This window comes from Numida meleagris, chromosome 19 (genome assembly GCF_002078875.1).
Source record: "Numida meleagris isolate 19003 breed g44 Domestic line chromosome 19, NumMel1.0, whole genome shotgun sequence".
NCBI classification, from domain to species: Eukaryota; Metazoa; Chordata; class Aves; order Galliformes; family Numididae; genus Numida; species Numida meleagris.
Window position 1 is genome coordinate 6418322 of NC_034427.1, and position 25144 is coordinate 6443465.

General features: G+C 41.1%; 2 protein-coding genes across 2 annotated transcripts in view; one reads left to right on the forward strand and one right to left on the reverse strand.

Annotated features, from left to right (window-relative positions):
• The window catches only part of KCNB1 (potassium voltage-gated channel subfamily B member 1), a 110963-nt gene extending 108321 nt beyond the window's left edge, over positions 1 to 2642 (reverse strand). Inside the window, exons 1-2 of the mRNA XM_021417086.1 lie at positions 2020 to 2642; positions 285 to 367 (exon numbers count right to left, since the gene is read on the reverse strand). The gene's annotated coding sequence lies outside the window, so the exon portion shown is untranslated. The remainder of the gene's footprint in view (positions 1 to 284; positions 368 to 2019) is intronic.
• LOC110408431 (protein-glutamine gamma-glutamyltransferase E-like) lies at positions 12040 to 24535 on the forward strand. The gene is made up of 13 exons (XM_021417091.1): positions 12040 to 13309; positions 14352 to 14519; positions 14804 to 15046; positions 15365 to 15483; positions 15938 to 16066; positions 17440 to 17617; positions 17773 to 17908; positions 18920 to 19023; positions 19485 to 19730; positions 20754 to 21059; positions 21811 to 21968; positions 22164 to 22297; positions 24350 to 24535. The coding sequence occupies exons 1-13, from the start codon at positions 13300 to 13302 to the stop codon at positions 24495 to 24497; spliced, it is 2079 nt and encodes a 692-aa protein (XP_021272766.1). The 5' UTR covers positions 12040 to 13299; the 3' UTR covers positions 24498 to 24535.

The window sequence follows — 25144 nt, forward strand, 5'->3', positions numbered from 1 at the left end:
AAGCTGGCAACATTCCTGGCTCTTGGGGCTCTAACAGGTGGCACGCAAAGGGAAGCAAAGCCCATTTGTTGCTTTGTTACAGAGGAAAGGATGGAGGGGATACAGGGCAGAATCACATCTATTGTTAAGGCATGCATCCAGTTGCTACGGCAACAGACTCCAATCCCCCAGGACATTCCCCGGGAGCACCTCCACCAACTCCTGCACAGAGCCCAGCTTTGTGCAAGCCGCCAGCATTTGGCCCAACACTCGTGTGAAAGGGGAAACAAGAAAACATCACTCACCCATTTCACCCATGCATCCACCTGTGTACTCGTATGGCCTTCATCTCTACAACGTCCTGATGGCCACAAGGATGTTGTGTTTGCTGGAATTCATAAGTAGAAAAGTTGTATGTGAGACACATAAAATAAACTTCACCTTCCCCATCCATAAAGCTTCAGCTGGAGTCCTGCATCCAGTTCTGGGTTCATCAAGAAAGACGGGGTCCAGCTGGTAAGAACCCAGAGGGCAGTGACAGGACTGACCAGAAGGGTAGAAAAGAGCCTCTATGGAGAGATGGAAGGAAATGGGTCAACTAACTCCTGAAAATGGAAAACAGAGGTGGGAGTAACAGTTTTCAGTTCATAGAAGGGTCCTGCAGAGGAGCAAGAACTTGCTTTCTGTATCTGCTGGGAATCAGACAAAAATAGCAGGGAGGGAGAACTAGGATGGCTGTTAGGAAAAACTTTCAAAGCATAAGAGAGATGAAGCACAGGAACAGGCTGTCCAAGGAAGCTGAAGGATGGAGACATTAACTCTATCAAGAAGGTGTGCAAGCATCTGTCAGAAATGGTCTAGACATATTGATCTTGGCTTGGTACAGAAGGATGGATGAAGGCTCATGTCCACGTTCCTTCCTGCCACACACACTTGATTCCTCTATGAGAACCTCACACTTGTGCTACAGTGACATGGTGACCTGTAGAAACACACCCCATGCCTCGGGAGCCATGTGCAGCTGTTTTCCCAGTGCAGCAGGGCTTCAGGAATCCTCTGAGCAAAACAAACAAACAAACAAACAAACAAACAAACAAACAAAACAGAATTCCAGTTGTTGACTTAAGTCACGGGGAACAAACATTTTCAGCAGATTGTCTCCTCCAGCATTTCCAGCAATCTTTTGTCCTAAATTTTCTCTGCTTTATATCAACTAAAAATCTCTCTCACTCAAGATCCAGCTTGAAAAATGTTGGCTTAGGATTAATTTGAAATAGATTTATACCCACAGACTGTGTTAGGGCGCGAGTTCCTCAAAACATTGACCTAAGTTTACCAAATAAGAACATGAAAAAACCAAAGAACTGATTCAAATCTAACTCATGTAAGATGGATACACAAAGGCAGCAGGAGTCTGCCAACATAAACCACTGTCAGGTTCTGTGATACTGGCGTATGCTTGAGGAAAACAAGAACTGCAACAGCTCAAGAGGAAACAATACTTGAAAGGCTTCCAGCAACAACATGTCTTGAGCTGCACCTGGGCTGACACAGTGCTCCTCAGCCTTCCCCAGAACTTTGAGAAAATATATATATATATACATATTTAAAGCAAAGCTTTGACTTTGTTTAAATGAAGAAAAATGTTACGTGGATAAATATTAATAGAGAAAAGGATTAAGCAGAAGGGTGATATAGCACCACGTGGAGTACCACATCTGAGCCTGAGAACATATGTTTCTCTTCAGCTCAGAACTTTCCCTGGTTTTGGGCATGGGACAAGAAAACTCACAACAGCTCAGTGCTGCTCAGTGAGGGGGAACCAGAGGGAGATCCCTGCTGGGCATTGCCGTTGCTGAGTGCCACACATACAAAAGCAATTAAGCAAGTGATAAATAGCCACACTGAGTTTTTCTCAGTAGCAGGAACTACTCGGGAAAGGGGACAAACCACAGGGGAGGGGGAGGTTGGGGGCACCTCCAAAGCCAGGCTTCATCTCACGCCAAGGAAGATAATAATAGCCAATGGTTATTTACCCACCGGTTGCTCAGCGTCCCCAGGCGCTTTGGGATGTGTGCTTGGTTTCACTCTGTGTTTTTCCAGTCTCTCAGAAACGCTGGGATTTCCCATCCCATTCGCATCTGTTTTTCCCTAGGCCAACCTCCTCTGAGCTCGTCGGTCATTTTATTTTTTCATTTCTCCCATTTTGCATCCCTTCCTCACCCAGCAGACATCGGGGATACCGGGCTGAGGCTGGCTTTGCTGCGGTGAAGGACAAAACCCCACCCCATGGCGCCTTCCTCCCACCCATTCCCTCTTCCCGGGGACTCCAGCACAGCCCGGGGCTTTCGCTGTCACTCCCCATCCCATGGGGACACTTGGGCCAGGACACGCTGCTGCCACCAGAGCGGGACCAAGCTCCGCACGGGAACACGAGCAGGGGGCTCGCAGCGCTGCACTGTCAGGGAGCAGGGCAGGAACCCAGGCTGGCTGCAGCACAGTGCCCCGCTCTGGGACACAGCCACACACCCAAGGAATCACGCAGGAACGGCGTGGGCTATGCCAGGAGGGGTCAAGCATCCATACGTATAGCACAACGCACTGCAAAGAGATGGAGAAAAACTGCTCGGGAAAACTGCAGCTGTACAGAAGCGAGATCCTGATGGGAGACTGCCGTTACCTTCACCCATAGGGTTTATTTGAAAGCCAGGCAGCAGCAAGCCTGCAGAACCCATGGCCGAGAGCTCTCCTGAGTGCCCGGCGGACCTGCCCAGGCCCCTGGCTGCAGAGCTGGATGCCCAGCGATGTGCCCCAAGATCTTCGGGGTGCCCCAAGGTACCCAAGCGGTTCCCCGCCGGGTAGTTGGATTTCAGTGACAGCTCCAGCGCTGCGCATGCGCACTACTGCCATGGTGCTCGCTGCTGCCGCCTGTTGAACGAAATGTGGCACTGCAGGTGCTGCTGCGCGCACCCACCTTTGTGGCAGCGGGGAATGAGAACGGCGAGAGCCTCTGCACTTCTGCGCATGCGCAGATCAGCGTCTACATTGCCTTATTTTTTTTCCAGCAGTCGGCAGCAGTGAGCCTTCTGTTGCGCATAGAGCCTGTAGTACCGCCGTTCTTCCAGCAGGTGGCAGCAGTGCTCAGGGAGCGACCCCCTTCCCCCCCCCCCCCCCCGCAGGCGTTTGGTCGCGTTCCGGGACAGCTCTCACGGCCGGATCAACGAGTAGCGCTGTTTATTGAAGCAACAGACTGCAGATTCTTTTGGATTGCCGGTGGTAAATACGCTGACTGCAGAGCACGTGCGAGTTCCAAAAATGTGAATAACACAGCCGACTGCAAACGTGTTAAATGAAGGACTAACTCGATAGTGATTTTGAGTTTCCCGGGGAAGCTCTCACTATCATCAGGTGTGCAGATCTCACCCAGCAGGTGTTCCTATGGGGGGAAAAAAAGCACATCGAGCTCCCCTGCTGCTGCCAGCATCCATGGCTGCAGGGTATGCTGTCTAGGGAACCACCATGGAACAGATTCTTTGTATGTTCACTGTATTCCACCCTGAAGGTTTCCTCAAGCTGTATGACCCTTCTTAGCAAGGGGACATCTCAACAAATCACCTCCATCACTAATCCCACATAAAGGTAGGTATGGTTGCTGGGGGCAACAGGTGAGGTGACGGCAGCTGTAAACTGCAGGGAGAGACAAAAGATCAGCCTCGGGGAGATGGAGGATGGAAGGACTGCTGCTGTCTGGTAGGCCAATTCCCACTCCTGTAATCTTCATCGCTTTCCCCATTTCTAAAAATGTATTGCAGCCAAACACCACAGACCTGAAGGGTACAAAAGGGACATCCAGCGTGACCACTGTCACTTGGCCAAAAGAACCCACAACGCATGATGGTGACCTTGGATCTGGAAGCCTTTGCCCCCTGTTTCACCACAAGTCATGCTGGTTGGACCAGCCTGACATACACATCCTCATCCTCGTTAACATGTTGGTGTGGAAAACAAATGTGACTGGCTAATGAAATCAATAGGAAAACAAGCAGGAGCGACTGAAATCAGATTTGTTTAAAATAAAATCAGCTTCCCTTCTTATACAATCTTCTCATTAACTTCACCATATTCAATTCAGGTTTCAAAATTTTAAATAAAAGGGAATATAATGTGGTTACAGAAGCATTTCAAAAAAGGGAGGGAGCTCCTTAGGACAGCAAGGACACAGCAAGCTTGCAATAGCTTGTCTTTCTGAGGCAATGCTTTTATATATAAATATATATATGACCAAAGGAGATTTGGCACATTTACAATTTCTGTTATTACACCAAGAAGTTCTTATTTGACAGTTCACAGGGAAGAAATAACTGTTAAAACAAGCTGGTTTCTCAAAACTGGTCCCGAGTATGAAATTACAGGAAATGTCCCAAACATTTCTGTACAGTAATATGTGCACAACAGTTCTAATGCGAGCAGCCTGGACAGAAGGAAGGCAATAAAATGAGTGGTTTACCTTCATATATACGAAGCTTAGAAAACAGACTTCAAGTATAAAATGCAATTTGCAGGTTAAAAAGCACTTCAGATTTTAAGGCTTCTCAAAATCATAGAATCCTTAGAGTTGAAAGGGACCTCTGAGGGCCATCAAGTCCAACTCCCCTGCAATGCAGAGGGACACCACAGCTAGGTCAGGTTGCCCAGGGCCTTATCCAGCCTCACCTTGAAAGTCTCCAGCTGTGGGACATCAACCACGTGACTAGGCAACTTGTTCCAGTGCCTCACCACCCTCACTGTAAAAGATTTTTTCCTTTTATCTATCTTAAATCTGCCCTCCGAGCCTGAAACCATTTCCCCTTGTTCTATCACCACAGACCCTGCTAAAGAATCTGTCCCCTTCTTTCCTGTAGCTCCCCTTTAGATACTGAAAGAATATTACTGAGTATTTTAAATGGAATGGAAAGAGAAAAGGCATAATCATTTGCAATAGTCAATTTATCATTATTGTTAATACCAACAGTAGTTGTTTAAAATTGAGGGATATTTGTTACCCGTGACTTTTTCTTTCCCCGTGTCACCAAGTCATGCCAATGGTTATTTTGTAAAACACAAGGAAGAGGACAATAGAGAATGGCTTCAGGTTGCATCAGGGGAGGTGCATGTCGGATATTAGGAAGAATTTCTTCTATGAAAGAGCAGTGTTGCACTGACACAGGCTGCCCAGGGAGTGGTGGGGTCACCATCCCTGGAGGTGCTCCAGAGCTGTGGAGATGTGGCACTGAGGGATGTGGTCAGTGGGCACGGTGGGGTGGGCTGGGGTTGGACTTGAGGATCTTGGAGGTCTTTTCCAATCTTCATGGTTCCATGATTCTATGAATAAATTACTGTTATTTGCTCAACATTTTTCCAAAAGACATGATTAAACAATGTACTGGGATGGGACTGAGGATAGAAGATTACTTATGGTGTCAAGTCACAGCACCTATCTTGTTTGCCTTTCTATAAACTTAAGTCAATAATGCTATAGATGCTCTTGCTATGAAATTATTACGTTTCCAGAGACACAAAATGAGTATTAAAAAAAGCCAAAATACCTGCAAATAAGAACACGTTCCATATCCACATTCCTATCCATCTTTTGCAATTAAAAATGCCTTTAGTCTTTCAGAAGTAAATCCTGTATCCTGTCCAAATAGTAAGTTTCTGCTGATTAATCTAGCCATCACAAATGACAACCACTTCCATTATCTTAACGCGGAAGACACTTGCTTTCTTGTTCAGACAAGATGTTTAATTTTCCTTTTCCAGAAAGACAAACAAAACCAATAGTATCAGTCACATGATGCACCATCTTCAACGATTTAATAATTCCTTAAATCTGCAAGGAGACATATCTGACTCTAAAATGCAAATATAGGCTGATCTGCTACCTCCAAGAAACAGTATTCTCTTCTCTCTCAAACAATTGATTCCACTTGCCTTTCCATCTATTACAGTATTTTCATTACAATTATCTGCTCACTGAACATGCTATTTACAAGCTCTTTGCAAATTAATTTAATTCACTCCAAACTTAACATTTCTTGTTAAGATTACAGCCATCAGATTGGATTAGAAATCATTTTAAGATTTCTAATATGCACATTTTTATCCATCTACACATTTGAACAACTTGTCCAGGATCTTGTCATTTTATATCCCCTTATGCCATATTCCTTTCTAAAGGATTCAAAAGTACAGTCTTGTGGGCTGAGCTGAGCATTGCTTATAAACAAACAAACAAAACCAACCAACCAAAACTACAACAAAAAATTAATAAAAAATAGATCAGGAAATAACTAATAATCATTGTCCCGGTGTTTACTGGTAGTGTATTCTCTTTTCAGTTCTTCATATCAAAAAGTATACAGAAGAAACTAATTGAGTTTCAGAAATACATGACATATTCAAACTAAGATATGACAGGAGCCTGAAAAGTCTGAAATTCCATAATTTGGGGGATAAAAAATGACACCACATTATACAGGAATGCAAAACACTGAGCAATAAGTGAAGCAAAGCCATGGGCACCTTTTAACCCAGACAATGTAAGAACTTGTGGATCTTAAATGCAAAAGGAAATGTTTAGAAAATTATTTACACAACTCACAATTAGTATGTGAAATTCATTGCTCTAAGGTACAGAAAGGCAATGAACTTTAATGGATTCTATAAAGGAGGCAGCTTTTCTCTGCGCAAGAAGATTATGTGATTATTTTAGGGTCATATAAATTCCTTCTTTCAAGGAGCAAGTACTGAAGGGACTGAAGGTAGGGTAGATTTCCCTTTCACAAGGAGAGCAATAAAGTGTCAAGGAGCTTCCCAGCCATTCTTGGAAACTGGCTTGTATTGGCAGAACCTCCAATTATTCTACACTGGGCAAATACTCTGCTTACATGCCTCTGTTTCTGTCCAACACATTCCATTCCCTCTTTGAAATGAGCATTTAAGATGAATGTGATATGTAAGAAACCTATGCTAAGGCCCTCTCTATGTGACATAGCTCAACTTCAAGGACCACGAGTACACAACAGGGGAAAAACACCACTGTGACGGATCTGACATCAAAATAAGTTCCCCGGGTTAAGGTTGACTACACATGTACATATTATCCTTGACATACACTAATTCAGTTCATTCTTAATCTCGACTGTAAAAAAAATTACATACACTTTTACAACCTCCAGTGAGGGTCTAGTTCAGTACTTATCCTCACTGCCAACGTTTTACTTTATGCTTAACCTCAGCATGTGTAATGATAGACTAAAGTTTTTTAGCTTCCTCTTTTTGTAACCACTTCTCACATTTTTGAAAAATTGTCATCACATCTCCCCAGCTGTCTCTGTTTTAGACTGATTCAACTCTGCGCTCAGGGTTGGACACGGTATTTCATGTGAAGTCCTAATAACAACAGACAGAGCAAGTTTAGCAAACATGAAAGCTCCAAGACAGCTTTTCATGGCACTGCAGTCACTACACCCTTCCAGTTGGACAGTGAAACATTGAGACAGCCTGCCACTTGCTTTATTCCCACAAATTATGCCATTAGCTCACAGAAATGTTGTGTAAATAATGTCTCCAAAGTATGAAAATACCATGTAGGATGTTGCTACAAGTAAAAGTTGATATGAAACGGGAAAAAAAATGGGTGGGCTTGGATGACTTCTTGACAACTCCATGGTAGCTTTTAATCATCTTGGTGATGCTAACAAGTTTACTTATTCCATTATTTTCAAGGAACTGGCAACCCTGCCCATGGCAGAGGGGTTTGGAACTAGATAATCTTTAAGGTCCCCTCCAACCTAAGCCATTCTATGATTCTATGACCAAATTAGTTGACGTAAACTGCAATTTCTAGGCTTCTTCTCATGGCCCTTACCCCATTTTATTATACACAGGTATTACGCTTGCCCATTCCTCATCTTATGAAAATTTCACTCTTCAAGTTCTTCAAGGTGAGCACTAACATTCCTGAGATTGCTTCAGGCTCTGCTCTCATTGTAGATAAGAGAGATTAAGCAATAATAAAATGAGACAAAATACCTTATTCAAACTGGAGTAAGCATAAAGAAGTGGAAGTCCCTATGTAAAAAGATAGAAAGATCCACGATCCAACTGCCAGAACACTAATACAAAAAGAAAAAGAAAAAAGAAAAAAAAAAAAGAAAAATAGAAAAAAAAGAAAAAAGGAATTAGAAAAAAAGGAAATATCATAAGGTCATGCCAATAAATTCATTTTCTTTGTATCTATAAAACGCCCTCCTTGTACATGCAGATCAAAGAATTTTAACTTTTAATGTTGTGCCTTTATAGTCAGAAACTAGCTGAGTAATCACCACAGAAGCACAAATTATAGTCTTAATTTGTACCTGCTACAAAATGAGTGTTTTCCTTAATTTTATGAGGATGAAGTTTCCCTTTGTGCAGGGAGAATTACTGCTTGAGATCCACTCCTCAGAGCTATTCAGCATGCAGTGGTTCATCAGTTTAATAGCAGCTTACTTGACATGTACAGCATTAATGCTATTACTGTTAATTCACAGAGACTCTAAGGGGAGACTGACACAAAAGTATCACTGACCCCAAAAAGATTTAGTGATCCCAAAACAAGGACTACCGAGGTGAATGAAAAGTTGTGTTGTTTCTTTGTAAGACTTGTGAGTATATTCACAGGGAGGGGACTGTATTAATTGTATTATGAATATATACTTTTATTTTGTGAATACTCATCTATGGATCATGCTAGGAAAAGATATTCACTCATTCTGACTCAAAAAATCTTCTCTCCTTTTCCCAAGTGACGCATCATTGGATGTGAAATTCTGGATTCCAGGTATGCAATTAAATGTTCTTCTTTTTTGAGCATCTCAGACAACCCTCGGGATAAATAGCCTGAATTGCATAAGTGTGGTGCGTTAAAACCCATGAGCTAATATATGGTCACTATGAAGTTTACATGCCCACTGGAATGAGTTACCTGCCTCACCCACCTAATGTGAATTACAATTGGTTTGAGCAGAAGGAGAGGCCTGAAGTTTTCTCTTTAAATGCTGCCTCGCAACCGAAGCTGGAAGTCTTATCATAAACCTCTGCAGTTGCTCACAGAAATACAAAGTCCAAGACACAGAGGAGCAGGGAAGCATGGCTGGTAAGTGAAAATAAATAAGTAAATAAATAAACAAACAAATAAATAAATCTTTTCCTGAATAGGAAATGGTAAGTGAATATTTTTTTTCTCTGTGGGGTTATTATCTGTAAAAGGCTCTGACTTGTTGAAGTACTCTGCATGCTGAGATTTTGAGTAGGTTACTTCAGCATTTTCTTTTCTGATTTTTTCCAAAGACACCAACAAGGAAAAAAGATAATCCATCCATTACCATACTAGATCTAAGTTTTATAAAGCAGCAAGTAGAGCAGAAGAAATGATGGCAAACTGCTAACTATCTTGAAGTGTGAAATTTAACGAATCAACATTTGTTCAAGTATGAATGAATCTTGTGTTAATGGGAATACTTGTGCCATGAACATACTATGGACTAGATTCCACCCTGGGGATTCAGAGTCAGCAAAATGCAATATCATTTTAACTATTTGTTGAAATTACTGTGAAAGGGACTTTATAATACAGACAAATCAATACAGCTGTCCAGGAGTAAGGTCATAGCAAGAAAGATATTAAATCAATATCAACCAACTTGTTAGAATTATTTTAAGTCTTCTCGGCATGGAGTTCATGCTGTGCTGGCTTTATGTGACATGAACTTGAAAAGTTCAGGACATTAATCAAAAAGCAACCATCCACAGAGCAGAGGTTGAAGTGTAGAAATGAGAGGCGTTGTTTTCCCCTAATGGAGGTTAAAACAGGCACAGTTACCCGATGGTCAAAAAGCCTGATGAGACTTGATTGCACAACCTCTTAGGATACAAATATTCATCCATTACAATCATTGAAATAATTCACAGTATTCCTGAACTACTTGTGCTGGTGTTCATCAGCAGCGTCTGCTGTTTGCCTGGCCTGACAGCGCTTACTTAATGACTACATCTGCTAAGTGTAATATCATCTAAATGTCCATTTGTTCAAGGGCTGAGAGGGAATCAGGTGGATACAATAGCCATAAGGCTATAGATTTCCTCATCTATCTCCTCCGCTCAGCAGAACAAATAAATGGCCAAACACAATTTGATAGGCAATCTGAAAGATTGGACCGATTAGGAAAATCTTTTCTTTTAAGAGAACAACTGTATGGAGAGTAAAGCAGACAGTAAAAACCTTCCTCTGTAGCAATGGGGAAACAACCACAAAGTAATTGTTTCTGCATTGTAACACTTCCTTTTAAGCAATGATATGCCAATAACTTAGACAAGCCATACTGGCAAGGCAATCTCTAAAAACTTCCTTTTTAGGTGTGATACATCACTGTGTCCTTCTTAACCACAATTTTCTCATCATGGTAAATGCAAGAAGCAATAGCAGCATTTAACGAACAAACTGTTATTTGCTGATCATGCCAACTCTTGCTTGTGAAATACACAGGTCATATTGCAAGCTCAAGTTCAGTTGGAGAAGTCAAAAGTATCCAGGAGTTCTCCTCAAACTGCCATGCACAATTTTAATGTAAAAAGCTGTGTGTGTGTGCACAGGTGTGTGTGCACATGATGCTTTCACATATGCACATGAACATGTTCCAAAAACACACATCTGGCAAACACACACATTCTTTCTTTTCCAGAAAGTTTCAATGCATCTGTGAGCCAGCCTCTACTGGACTTGGTTTAACAGAATCCAGGATGAGAAATGAAGGTGGTACCTGAAGAATGGGAAAAGCACCTTAAATGATCCTGTAGATTTGATAACACTTTTTTTTTTTCTAAGAGTTTTGACTGTCTGCAGCACATTACTGCTACTAAGCATTCAGTAATTTGATTCACAGCCTCATACTCAATTATCTCTGCTTGTGTCTGTCAGTTTCATGTCATTACCACTAAGGTGTGAGTCACATCTGCAAGCATCTTGTTTATTAAGAGCGCTTGGCCATAGCATGGGACATGTTCGATTGAAGTTCTTAGGAGAAATAAGCAGAGTCAGATAGTGAATGGAGCTTGCAAAGAGGTATTTTTGATGAGTATGCAACTTTAACTGGAAGTTACAACATCCAAATAACATCTCTTCTCCATTCCAGTGGAAGGGATCTGTGTGTAAGTGGGAGAGTAGGGGATTATCTTTAAATGTAATAGGCTATAAACAACAGGTCACGTCTGGCTATGCGGGAGCTGTCTAGGAAGCCTAGTAGGTACAGATTCATCCCATTGTACTCTGTCAGTTTGACTCATTTCTAGGTGCTGGTCCCTTGGTAGTTTTTGAAGTTGCCATATTAGTATATGTCACTATCAACTTCCCATCTGGAAAGAGCCATAGTGTTCCTGCCAAGTTTCTAAGGGAAAATCTGAGCTTCCAGGAATTTCCCAGCATGCTACAACATGTGCCCTGCTAACTGAGGTATTTTAATGGAATGACAGAATCGTTTGTGTTAGAAGGGATCTTTAAAAGCCATTATGACCCAAACCCCCTGCAGTGAGAGGACACCCCCCTGCAAGGGACACCCACAGCTCCATCAGTGCTCAGAGCCCTTCCAGCCTGACCCTGAGTGTCTGCAGGGGCAGGGCACCCACCTTATCTCTGGGCAACCTGTGCCAGTGCCTCACTGCCCTTAATGTTAAAACCTTCCTCCTTATATTGAATCTAAATCACTTTCCATTTGAGACCGTTTTCCGTTGTCCTATCACAAGAACCCTCCTGAAGAGTCTGTCCCCTTTCTCACAGCCCCTTTAGATACTGACAGGCCACTCTCAGGTCTCCCTACAGCCCTCTCTCCTCCAGGCTGCACAGCCCCAGCTCTCAGCTGTGCTCACACGGAGATGTTCCATCCCTCAGAGCATTTTTGTGGTCCTCCTCTGGATGCGCTCCAGCAGGTCCACTTCTCTCCTGTACTGAGGACTCTACATCTGGACACAGTGCTCCGGGTGAGGTCTCACCAGCACAGAGCAGAGGGCAGGATCACCTTATTTTGAATGGAGAAGGAAGAGAAGAAAAAAAAAAAGGAAGCTTTTCTTGAGCAACATATGGGACCTAGAAGAGGTCTCAGCCAAGTGCTTTTCCTTATAGACCTGACCAATCTACATCAGCAGGTTCTGGTCCTGGAGAGTGCTGACATGAGTCAGTCCATACTGCTACTTCAGGACCCCAGGTCTCTCCCTAGTGGTTTACAAATACATTATAGCTGTAGAAAAATACTTGACTTCCTGTATCTAGGATAGCAGGAGTGATTTTGGTGATGAAATTCCTTGCTTAGTTATCCAACAAAGGAGTGAGAGGGGAGACAGGACAGTCCAAACTTTCCAGGGAAATGAGCAAGTCCTCAGTAAGTCATGTCCAGATGTTTGTAACATGGTGCTTTAGGGATATGGAATAATGAAGAGGAAGACAAGGACTGTTTTCTCATCCTGAAACAAATGCACAGTTAATTATAGGTGAATTAAAGTTGTACATTTTTAAAATTACAATTGGGTTTTGCATGTGTTAAAACTACTGTCCCATCTTTCCCAGAAATTCTGCTGATCCTCATTTAGACATGAGATGGACTGAGAAGCATTCATGGAAGTAGCTCCAGGAAAACAATGGGTTCAATGAATTCATTTTAGAAGAATGTCACTGTAAATATTGCTCATGAAGAATTCCAAATTTAAAAAAATCCTGGTGCAAGAAGCAGTTATGCTTTTAATAGAATTTTGTTATTTTAACAGAAATAAAAACAAATACTGACATTTTTATAAATTCAAACACAATTAGAAACTTTTAATGGGTGACCAGACTTCTAAGCATAAATATGGCCAGGTTGGATGGGCCCTGGGCATCCTGATCTGGTAGGTGGCAACCACCCTATGGCTGGGGGTTGGAACCAGATGATCTTTAATGTCCCCTCCACCCTAAGCCGTTCTGTGATACTATCCAAGCTTCCTATGTTGGGCTGCAAGGAAATGAGATCAGAATGTTGGGACTAAGAGGGGAAAAAAGACAAAGGAAAAAAAAAAAGAATCCTCAACCCCTTTGGTCAAATAAAGGCTGGGGAGCAAAAGAAGCTGTTGAAGCTCCACCCCCCACAGGAAAAACTTTACAAGTAGACTTTTAAAGAAGTGAAAGGCACCAACCATTCCTTGAGTCAACAGAAGTAGAGGTGGCCATTCAGAGGAAAACTCCAAAGCTGCTCTTACAGGGCGTATTGATCAGATATGGGCCAAGGTGAGCAAGGGGGCAAGCTCTTCTGTGGTTCTCTGTTATTCTTTTACATCAATAAGATGTATATTCGGCTCTTCAAGGGATGGGAAAGTCTGGCAGGTATTTTAAGTTGTCAGTATAGTGCAAATGGGAGACCAACAAATCTGACACAACAGGCAAAGCACAATTTGGAGCAGGTATCATTGAAAAGGCTGAGGGAGGTTACAGTGAGTAGAAAAGGTTGAAACCTGATGTTAAAACTGAGAGGGTACAAAAATGTAAGGATTTTGTTTGTCTGTTTTTGCTTTGCTGCTAAAATTTATACCTATGCAAATTGCCTTCTTTGCCGCATTTCCAACCTTGGCAGCTAACCCCTGCCTTTCTAAAGACAAGTCTTCCTCACCCCTGAGCTTGTTCTTTAACAGATGTGCTTTATTGTTGAGCTTCTGAAGAGTATTATTTTATAAATAGGTACATTCCTAAAAAATCAAAGTACATGCTGCTTGCCTAGACACAAAAAATGTATTCCCCCATTTGAACTGTGACTACTTTTTTAAGGCTACAAATGCAGTTATTTCAAGGCTTGACTAACTCGATAAGCTGAAGATCATGCTGCAAAGAAAAACTCTCCATGGATGAATCGAGGTGAACACAGGATGCAGATATTTTACTCAGTAACCACCCAGGATAGTTCTGTTCCACTACTAAGGACTTCCCTATTCTTCCTCTTTATGAGGTAGAGGGGGAGGAGGGAGAAAGGGAATACAAACTATTTTAAAAATAACATAAAAATAAATATTATTTTAAAAATAGTTATTTAAAAAATAGTTTTTAAAAAACACACACACTGACATTTTTTCTTCTGTACTTCATTTCAACCACCTAGTTTATCTTCTCCTGAAGAATCCTCCATACTCTCTGTCCACGTCAGAGCCAAACCAACCTCAGATGCTTATTCTTTGGCCTCCGATAAAGCTACATCTTGCATGAAAGGGCATACCATGGCATACTATTTCACATACCTGATTTTCGTAGTGTTTCTAATGTACTTCTCACTTTTTCTTAGCTGCAACGCAGCCAAGTACCGACTGGCATGTGAAAGAAAATGCGAGAGATCACCACACAAGTAAATTCTCTAGTAAAGAGTTGATTGTGAGGAGAGGACAGGCCTTTGTTGTCACCTTCAATGGAATAGAACAGCCTGACAAAGCCTTAACATTCATCGTAGAAACAGGTACGGCTCCCAGCTTCTTTCACAGAAATTGTAATGCCATTCTTTTGGCCTGATACGTGCTATATGGTAGCAAGTTAATACCTTAGAACCAATATGCTGTTTTACATAGCCCTAGAAGTGTTTGAAGTGTTTGTTGTACTACTTCCACCTCAGCTGGCAGTGCTAGCTTCCTTCATTTTAAAACACATGGCATATTCATCTGAGAGGAGGGTTACATCTCTGATGAGTTTATTGACAAATTTCAGCAAGCTGGAAAAAAAAAAAGTTTTTTTTTTCCTTAAAAGGTCCAAAACCCTCCAAGCAGGCCAAGACCCAAGCCACATTTGGTATCTCCAGCACAGCGAGCAAAGAGAGTTGGAGTGCAGTTCTTCAGTCCACCAGTTCCCACTCTGTGAGCATCTCCATTTCCAGCCCAGCTAATGCTGTCATCGGACGTTACAAGCTGAGTGTTCAAAGTACTTCAAGTGGCAGCTCGTCTCCAGAAGTCCTTGGCACTTTTGTTTTGCTCTTTAACCCTTGGTCTTCAGGTATGACTATATCAGAGTTCCTCCGAAAGAACTGATTTACTTGTAATTTGATTAATATTTGCAGCTTCTCCATTTGACCTACACTTCTGCAGTATGGGGTCCAAACATTCACCACATAACCTAGCAGTGAGAAAAGAAAAGCTTATAATGGTTTCTTAGGACCTTCTGGTACATAAAACTACTCTGCATCATGTACTTACTTACTGAAGTGCCTCTTGCCTGCCCAAAAATATGCAGATTAAGTTCTGCTGAAACTCTAGAGGTTTTTTATTTATTTTGCCTGCTGTGGTTGTGTACACCTCTGCTTTGGCTTTTCAGGTGATGATGTGTTCATGCCTAACAAGGCTGAGTGTGAGGAATACGTGCTGGAAGAGTTTGGTATCATTTTTGCGGGCAACAATCATCATATCAACAGCTTTGGATGGAACTTTGGCCAGGTAAACACAGCGCTGAACCAGCAGCCAGTGCTTTGTGCTCTGTTTTTCATATAACCTGGGTGACCAGCTTGTTTATTTTTTAAAGTTTATTGCAGTCATACACCTCAGAAGACCAGGAGTCTGATATAGCAATTAAAACTTACATCAAGTTGACTAGTTGGTGATATGAGCTAGGACTCAGATGGAGCCAGCAGAGTCTGCAGTGTAGTATAGTGGAGCATCATCGAATGGCCTGCCCTTCAGTCCACAGATTCTGAGTTTTGAAAACCTCTTTGAGTTTTAATCTTCATGGTTTGTTGAGGGCACATTTTTATGTGGAATTCTTGGCTGAGCTGCTAGGTTTCACTGGGTGATTAAGAAAATCTTAAATGTTCGTGTAGCTTTACTTATCTGTATTTTTAATATGGTAGAATAATCTATGTTTCCAATACACTAATATATTTCTATAACACAGTTTCAAGGAGATATCCTCAATATCTGCCTTGCCATGCTGGATCGAAGCTTGAAATACCGTCAGGATCCTGCCACAGATGTATCTCACCGAAATGATCCCAAATATCTGGGCCGTGTTCTCAGTGCAATGGTAAACAACATGCTCAGAAAGTCACAACTACTGACTGTTCACTTCTCAGAAAATTTTAGGCCACTTGCATTGTCTAAATGCATGTTTGCACGCACCACAAAGAAGAAATGTGGGCCAGGGAAATCCCTATTTTTTGTCTGGTCTCAGCCTTTCAGACTTGTCTCATTTATGTATGTCTGACACTTAACACTTTGATATCCAGTATTCAATCCGAAAGTTATGTTGTGGGTTGTTATGCTGAGCGCTTTGGAGGTCTTTAATCCAACGTCGCATTTAAGGGTGTCTGTAGTGGCACAAGATCAGGTCATCCATGGATTTATCATGTTGTCTTGAAAATCTCCAAGGATGGAAGTTTCACTGCCCCTCTGGGTGACCAATCCAGAGCTGCACTGTCTTCTTAGTGATTATTATCTCTCTTACATGTAATACAGTTTTCCCAAGCTACAACTTTTGGTCATTGCCTCTTGGTATCTAATATACCAGTGAGAAGTTGGACTCCTGACTTAGTATGTCCTATTCAAATAGTTGTACAGTGCCATTACAGTCTCCTTTATCTTCATCTTTGCAAGATTGAACTAGTCTCGTGCTCTCAACTTCTTGTAAGTTGTGTGCTCTAGGGCCCATGACCATCTTGGTAGCCCTGTTCAATGCCTCAACATTCCCCTGAACTGAGGAGCCTGAAACAGGAGCTGGGACAGTATTCCTGGCACAGTGATAATTAAAGGGCTGCAACAGCTTCCCTCAGTATTCTGATAATTTCTGGCACTTGCTGTAACTCCCAGGATCTTTTCACCTGAGCTGCCACTCACCAAGCTACTTCCCAGCCTGTACCAATGTATGGGGTTTTGCTCCCCTGAATCTTGAAATCTACATATTTTCATCCTGGATTTCATAGAATTTCTGTTGACCCAGTATCCAAGATTCTTAAAGTGACTGCATTTCTTGTGTCTGCCCCTTCCCCTAATTTAACATTGTCTATACATTTGCTAAGAGTTCACCCTGTTATCATGCAGGCATGTTCTGACAGATTCACTGCATTATATGCATTTATGATGCCATTCAAACACACAGTGGTAAAGTTGCCACCTCACAACAGAAAGGTTCACTATAAACTTGTGTTTGTCATCTTGTTGGGCACTACTGCACTTGGGTGGGAGAAACAGTGGTTAATTTCTTTTCATTACTTAAGAGGACACTTCAATAATTTCCCTGAAAATATGAGATTTCCTCCTGAAGGTCAACTGCAAGAAGCAATGACTTTTGTCCAGTAAAATGTCATTCAAGGCTTTTCTCCTGTTCCCTCCCAAACCACTACTTTACCTATTGTAAACTCTTAATTTATCTCATCATAAATTTTGTGAACATTTTTACAGGTCAATGCCAATGATGACCAAGGGGTGGTACTAGGAAACTGGAGTGGAAATTATGATGGTGGGAAAAGTCCAAGCAGCTGGACTGGAAGTGGTGAAATCCTGCAAAACTGGAAGAAGTCAGGATTCAGGCCTGTTAGATATGGACAATGTTGGGTTTTTGCAGCAGTATTAACCACAGGTATGCTTTATGTAATGCATATAATGACACTGCACAGATTCTGTGCACTAATAACACATTCTACATGAAAATATTTCTGGACATTTGTCTTTTACGTGAAACTTCATATTCTGGAAATAGTGCTTTCTGACTATGGTTTTCTATTCTCTCTTCAGTGCTTAGATGTCTGGGGATTCCCACTCGTACAATAACAAATTTCAGCTCTGCCCATGATGCAGATGGAAACCTGCGTGTGGATGAGTTTTATGATGCTTCTGGAAATCATTTGAATGAGGGAGCTGACAGTGTCTGGTAAGGCTCTGCAGTATTTAGTAACAGGATCTATCAATGATATCAATCAGCATTCAAGAACCGTGTGGATGTGGCACTGAGGGACACGGTTAGTGGGCACAGTGGGTATTGGCTGGTTGTTGGACTACTTGAACTTAGTGGTCTTTTCCAACCTTAATGATTCTACGACTCTATGATTATAGTCTTCAGGTGCGGAGTGTAGATGCTGATGACAAATGCTCTGTTAATTTCTTAAAAATTGTCTTAAAAACAACTATAAGCACAGGACCAACAAAAAAAAATCATACTACTACAAAATTTGGTATTTTTACTTTTTCTTAATTAAACACGGAATTAACATGAGTTAGAGCAGCAAACTGAAGTCAAGGCAGACAAAGTTATGGCTGCCACAGACTACCGAAAATTTGGGATGTTACACTGGAAATATCAAATACTGGGACCTAACTTTGTTTGAAATTATTCTTCAAAACCAATCCATGTTAAACTGTAAGAGTTCAACAGAACTAACTCCCTTCTCCGCCTTTTTTCTTGCAGTTAAATAATTTGCAGTGAAAATAATTTAATTATTATCAATACTAAGCAACAAATGCAATTGAAATAAGCTTTCATTCAGCAAAGAAGAGTGCAACCCCTCACTGTTTGCCTTGTTTGCTTCCCTGCTTGTTCCGGACACATCCTAAATCTAAGAAAAACTTACAGAAAATACTATGGTTTTGTGCAATAAGAAGCACAGAACTTTTTTTGGGGGGGAGGGGAAAAGAGGCTCAAGACATTTTGGATGATTTCAAAAATTCACTACCTTCCCTTGAAAATTTATGGCTGTTTCACAATGCAATTTTCAGCTCCTACATAATTAAGATTGCCAGGATCAGAATGTAGTGGTCAGTCTCAGATAAGAACCTTCAAAAATTAAAGCATTTGATACATTTAACTAAGAATACTAATTAATGAATATGAATAGAAATTTAGAAACACATACCACTGGTTTACCTCATTGATTCTTGAATGTAGGAATTTCCATGTCTGGAATGAAAGCTGGTTTTCCCGCCCAGACTTGGGACCTTCATACAGTGGATGGCAAATTCTGGATGCAACTCCCCAAGAAGAAAGTGGAGGTACACAGATTTCATCCAAGGAATAGTGCTGAAAAATTATGAAGTCAGTCATTTTCAGAGAGAAAAATAAATTGTAAAACTGCTGTAAAAGAAGTTTCTTTTCCTGCTCAGAAATGGAGTGAAAGTTTCTGTCTAATTAAATAAGCATCAGCTCCTCTATGGCTGGAAAGAAACAAATTAGGCTTCTAGGGCCAGTCTTTTGCAGCTCTTTCTCTATTTCCAATGCAGGTGCCTAGAGCTATTGAAGATTACTGAATACTATAAAATAGATCAAGTGTGTCTTGAGAATAAATGCAAGACACATTGATTATTGGCCTGGTATGAGGGTCTATATGGATGAAAGGGCCAGAATGGGCCACCAGCACTTGGTAATTCAAGGATCATTGATAAATATCTGTCAAGTAATCTGCTTACTTTAAAACCATTGATTAGTTCTAAGGTATATTTTCTTGATACCATAGGAATTTATCAGTGTGGTCCTGCCTCAAGGAATGCCATCAAAGAAGGAGACGTAGATCTGGACTACGATTGTCCATTTGTATTTGCCGAAGTGAATGCAGACTGTATGTACTGGAATTATGATGCTGCAACTAGAAAGAAAACATTAATATTCAATAAATCTACAGTAATCGGCCAATTCATCAGCACAAAAGCAGTTGGTAGAGATGATCGTGTAGATATCACCAGTGAATATAAATACCAAGAAGGTAAAAAACTTTACAGTTCTATATTTGGTTCATTCCAAAACTTAAACAAACTTAATGATAGGACATTGGTGGGCAATTATGGGCATCTATATGGTAAGATGAAAATTTATACCAGATTTTTTCAGTTCTAGCAGAGAAGGAAAGAGAATGTAAAGAGTAAAAAATAACACCCTCCACTTTCTGATATGCAGTTGCTTTGCAGGACCTAAATACAGCAAGTCCAAATAACACTAAGTACTCACTGTTCCACCTGCATTTGCTAATGTGTGCTGACTGCCTCTCTTTTGTACTAATTACTCCACAACCCAGTTACCTGACAGCAAGATGAAAGACCTGTGACAAAAAACCTAGGCTAAATCAATATTTAGGTGCAAGAAAAGCAACACACAGCAGATAAAAGTGATAGATCTTTGGGTTTGATAGTGCATGAACGGAATTTGCAAATGTGGAGAATGAACCTTGTTACTGTAAATACATATATGAAGGGTGAAAAGCAAGGTAATGTAGAGGCCAAATAACTAGCTTCCATTGTATACTGGGTCTGACTGGGATATTTTCTTTGGTCATGTGCAGCTTTTGTTTTCCCTTTTAAACTGTCATTATTCTGATCCATAGATCTTCTCACCTTTCTTCTATTTTCTGCCTATCCTGCAGGAATGGGGAGTGAGTGTGATGTTGGGTGTGTTTGGCTGCTTGTCAGGGTCAACAGACCACATAATGTCATTGCTCTTCACTTAAAAGGCATTTTCTGTATTAGAAAAGAAAAACATACATTTTAAAATATTATAACCATAAAAAAGCATGGAAATGGGAAGGGTGAGAAACTTTGGACTTAAGATTTTGTCTTATAAAAAGATGCTACCACAGGGACATTGACATTGCTGAGCACAGAACCAGAAAATTAAGTGTGGCTGTTCCTCTCTAAATACAGAACTGTGTTCTGCTGAGTAGTCTCTAGCTGTCGTGTAAAAGAAAAGATGTTTGTTAGCTGTTGAGGGTAATTTTCATGGTTCTTTCTAACAGGCTCTAAAAAAGAAAGAGAGATTTTTAAAAAAGCCCGTAAGAAGCTGGGACTTGAGGATAAGTTTGATCCCACAGCACCAACACCAAAGGAAATAGAACAAAAGCCTGATATCTCAGGAAAGTTTAAGATGGCTGGTCCTTTAGAAGTTGGCAAAGATCTCAACTTAATTCTGGTTCTTGCAAATTTACAATCTGAAGCTAAATCTGTTAATGTAAATATGACTGCTTGGAGCACCGTTTACACAGGAAGACCAGTTCGTGAGATCTGGAAGGACTCCATATCTGTTTCTCTGTCTCCTGAGGAAGGTAATTTTTCAAATAAATTAATCACACAATTCTTATTAAAAGTTATCAGTAAGCAGGCATTAAAAGATGGTCAACTTGGGTTGGGGCAATCCGACACATATTCAAACTAGGAGAACTCCTCAAGAGAAGTGCTGCAAAGAAGAGCATGGGGGTACTGATGGATAAAAAGCTCAGCACGAGCCAGCAGCATGCACTTGCAGCCTGGAAGGCCTACAGTGTTCTGGGCTGCATCAACAGATGGTGGCAGTGGGCAGGGAGGGGCTGTGAGGGTACTGTACTGCAGTACAGTACTGCATCCAGGCCTAGGGACCCCAGTACAGGAGCGATGTGGAGCTGTTGGAGTGGGTCCAGAGGAGGGCCACGAAGGTGCTCAGAGGGCTGGAGCACCTCTCCTATGAAGACAGGCTGAGGGGGTTGCGATTATTTAGCTTGGAGAAGAGAAGGCTGAAGGGAGACCTTTCTGTGGCCTTACAGTACTTAAAGAAAGGGAGCTTACAAAAAATGGAGACTGACTTTTTACACGAGCAGATAATGACAGGACAAAGGGGAATGGCTTTAAACTGAAAGAGGGGAGATTCATGTCAGATGTGAAGAGTAAATCCTTTACTCAGAGGGCGGTGAGGCCCTGGCACTGCTTCCCAGAGAAATGACCATGCCCATCCCTGGATTAATACTGGGTAGAAACTCTGTTCCCTTATAAAAGTGTTTATCAAGTCTATCATGTCCTTTTTTTTTTCCCCCCCCCCCACAGAGAAACATTTCCCCATTAAGATATCTTATGCTGAATATCAACAACAGTTAACTACAGATAATGCGATTGAAGTAACAGCTTTATGTCACGTGGAAGGTGGGATTCAAGTACTGGTGCAAAGACACATTGCTCTGGACAACCCTGCCATTGACATACAGGTGAATTGTTGTCCCTTTATTCTAACAGCAGTGGCAGAGTAAGGGGAAAATGAGCTCTTTAAGAACTTTCTTCCCCAGAAAGAGATGCTCTGCTCACATTCTGCCTTGGTACATCACAGTGCCTCACAGCAATCCCTCTTCTGACACGACTGAGAATGCTGACAATCTGACCTTTTAAGCATTTTCTTTGCACAGGTACTCGGTGAGGCAAAAGTGAATGAAGAAGTGGATGTGGAAGTGGTATTTACCAATCCTATTGATACAGAAGTGAAGGACTGTGTGCTGCAGGTAGAAGGCAATGACCTGCTGAGAGGAATCCTTAAGATAGAGTAAGTACAAGAAACACCTCCTTCCTGCTACTAAAGATAACTAATCCAGAACACAGGCATGGATGACTCTGAACTAAACACAAAGAAGAGACAGATTTTTCTTCTTGCACACAGCTTTAAATCAGCTTTAAATCAGCTTTCCATCTCACCTAGGCTTTGACTCTGTACTTTGGGATGGCAAATAATTACTTTATAATTTGACAGAATTTTCTTGCCTACCCTTCTAGCAGGACACGACAGTTCCAGCAAAAGTTTTATGTATGCCCATGCAGTAAACGTTGAGGCAGTCTATGCTGCCATAGGCGAGATGGGTTAAACCTTCTTGTTCTGACTGTAGGATTAGCAACAGGATACAAGTGTTTCTGTCCACACTATTCCCAAACTACTCTGTATTTTAACCAGGATTTTTTTTGTTTTGTTTTTGAAATGGATCACAAGTGCCAATCTGAGTGGTCAGCCTTCTAAACAATTTGCATTTACATCAGACAGATAGACACGTATGTAAAAAGCAGATGCACCAGCGTCCCAGCTTTGTGAACACAAATGAACACAGATTGTTTAGGGACAGGCTGTGATCTCAAAAGGTGGCACTTATGAAAGAAACAGCCCAAAGTATACTCTATGTGTAGCTATTCCAAACACAAAAAATCATGACTAAGGAGGATGAACGTTAGAGAGCAGACTAAACCATGACCAGCAGCTACTCCTCAGGTGACTGAACTTACTTTACTAAGCCTTGGAACTTGAACACAACTGAAATACTTAAGGCAGGCAGGAAGAGGGTAGGGAAAATGGTGAATATTATGACAAAAGAAGATTTTCAAAAATATTATCTACAGGCACATTGATTTTCAAGCTGTGCTTTTAGAACTCTACAAAATAGTGACATAGGGAGATTAATAAACTAAGTCATAAAGGTTCTAGATGACGTTGAGATGGGGAATGAGAAGAGTGGAATGAAATGGGTTCCTTTTACTACAGATCCCAGCTACCTGTAATATGGAAATGTGCTATTTAATTGAACATAAGTGAACATTTCATCCCTGGACGTGTTAAAGAAACATGTACATGTGGTCCTAAGGAACATGTTTTAGTGGGCTATGTTGGTGGTAGGTGGATGGTTGGACTAGATGTTCTTTATGATTCTATGATAAACAAACAAAAACAAACATTCACAGCAACTTAAGATGGCCATTCTTGCTTGAGCAACTATGCATGGTCTATCTCATATATTCCCTATTCTCCTGAGGGAATTTGACAACTCTATGTTATGTATCAGATACAAATTTATCCTCAGGCAAGGCAAAATACCACAGGCTAAGACTGTTTGGTAAACCTATAAACACGGGTTTCTTAGAATTATAAAATATACTGGTATAAAACATGTTAAGGTTCATTTAGAATTTCCCAGTGTGTAAACACTTTTTTTCACATTGCCATAATCTACTGTAATACTCTAGTACTAATCTAATGTAATGTCTGCATCAATACTCCTTGTGGTTCCAGCTCATTCAACACAATGATGTGTTTTATGCTTCCTGTTCTGCATGAAGCTTTATCTTATATGTAATGAGTATGCTTTCACCCTGATCCCAAGTAAGCTTATCTGGATTACTGCATAATATTTTGTGGGTCCTTAATGCATGGGCTTGAATATTTAAATATACTTCATAGAATCATGAAGGTTGGAAAGGACCTCCAAGATCAACAAGCCCAACCTCAACCCAACCCAAATCCCACCATGCCTACTAACCATGTCCCTCAGAGCCACGTTTCCACAGTTCTGGAACATCAAAGAAGAATTTTTTCTAAATATTCAGTCTGAAATTGCCTCCATTGACTGGCTCTCCACTGACAAAAATGGGAATCAAGCCACCCAGCTCCAGCATGGTGCTGTCAAATAGCTAAGTCTTGTACAGTCTTTTCAGGACCATCTTACAGAGCTGATAGGAGTTCTTACATAAGGAGGGAAATGGCTAAAGAGTAAACACACTTATGTGATGCATAAGCCTATTTTCAGTTTATATTTTTTCTTTTGTTTCCTATTTCTAGTGTACCACCACTGAAAGCCAGCGAGATATCCAGTACAAAATTTAAGATTACCCCTTTTGAGACAGGCTCCAAGCATCTACTTGTTCATTTCTCCTGTGATAAATTTGCAGACATCAAGGCCTTTAAAACTGTAAAGGTGATTGACTAACCAGAAGATGCACAATAAACGATCTTTGTCCCCAGCAACTGAACAAAACGGCATAGGAAATATCGTACAAAAAAAAAAAAAAACCATGAGAAAACTAACAAAACAAAATCCTTGCTTCCTGTGATATGGGTTTACCAACTTTATACCATTAAAATTTTACACTGTAATTTTAAATAAACTGTGGAATAGTTCACATACTACTGTGCACGTCCATGTTATTAAACAGAACATCTTACCTTCTATTTGGAGACTGCTTGTTTGACTTTTGCCTGCTTTTGTTTGGAAATCATTACTTCTGGCTCTAGCTGTTTCTACATAAATATAAACACATTTACACATTCAAAGCCTCATACAGTGCACTTGCAAATCTGTGTTTCCCTTTGTCGTAATCATGATACTAGAAAATAGCCAGCATTAGGCGCAACTTCTACGTTATTTAGCCCAGTCTTTTTGGCAATAAATTCTGTCACTCTGTAACCTGAGTATCGTGACATTTTTCTTTTCTGCCAAATCACAGTGGCCAAGGGAAGCACAGGAAACATTCTAAACAATTTGGATGGTGTCCAATATGAGAGCAACTTGACAAACATGTTAGGATAATGGCCCAGCTCGATATATACAAGGTTCTTTTTGCATGCTGCTATTTT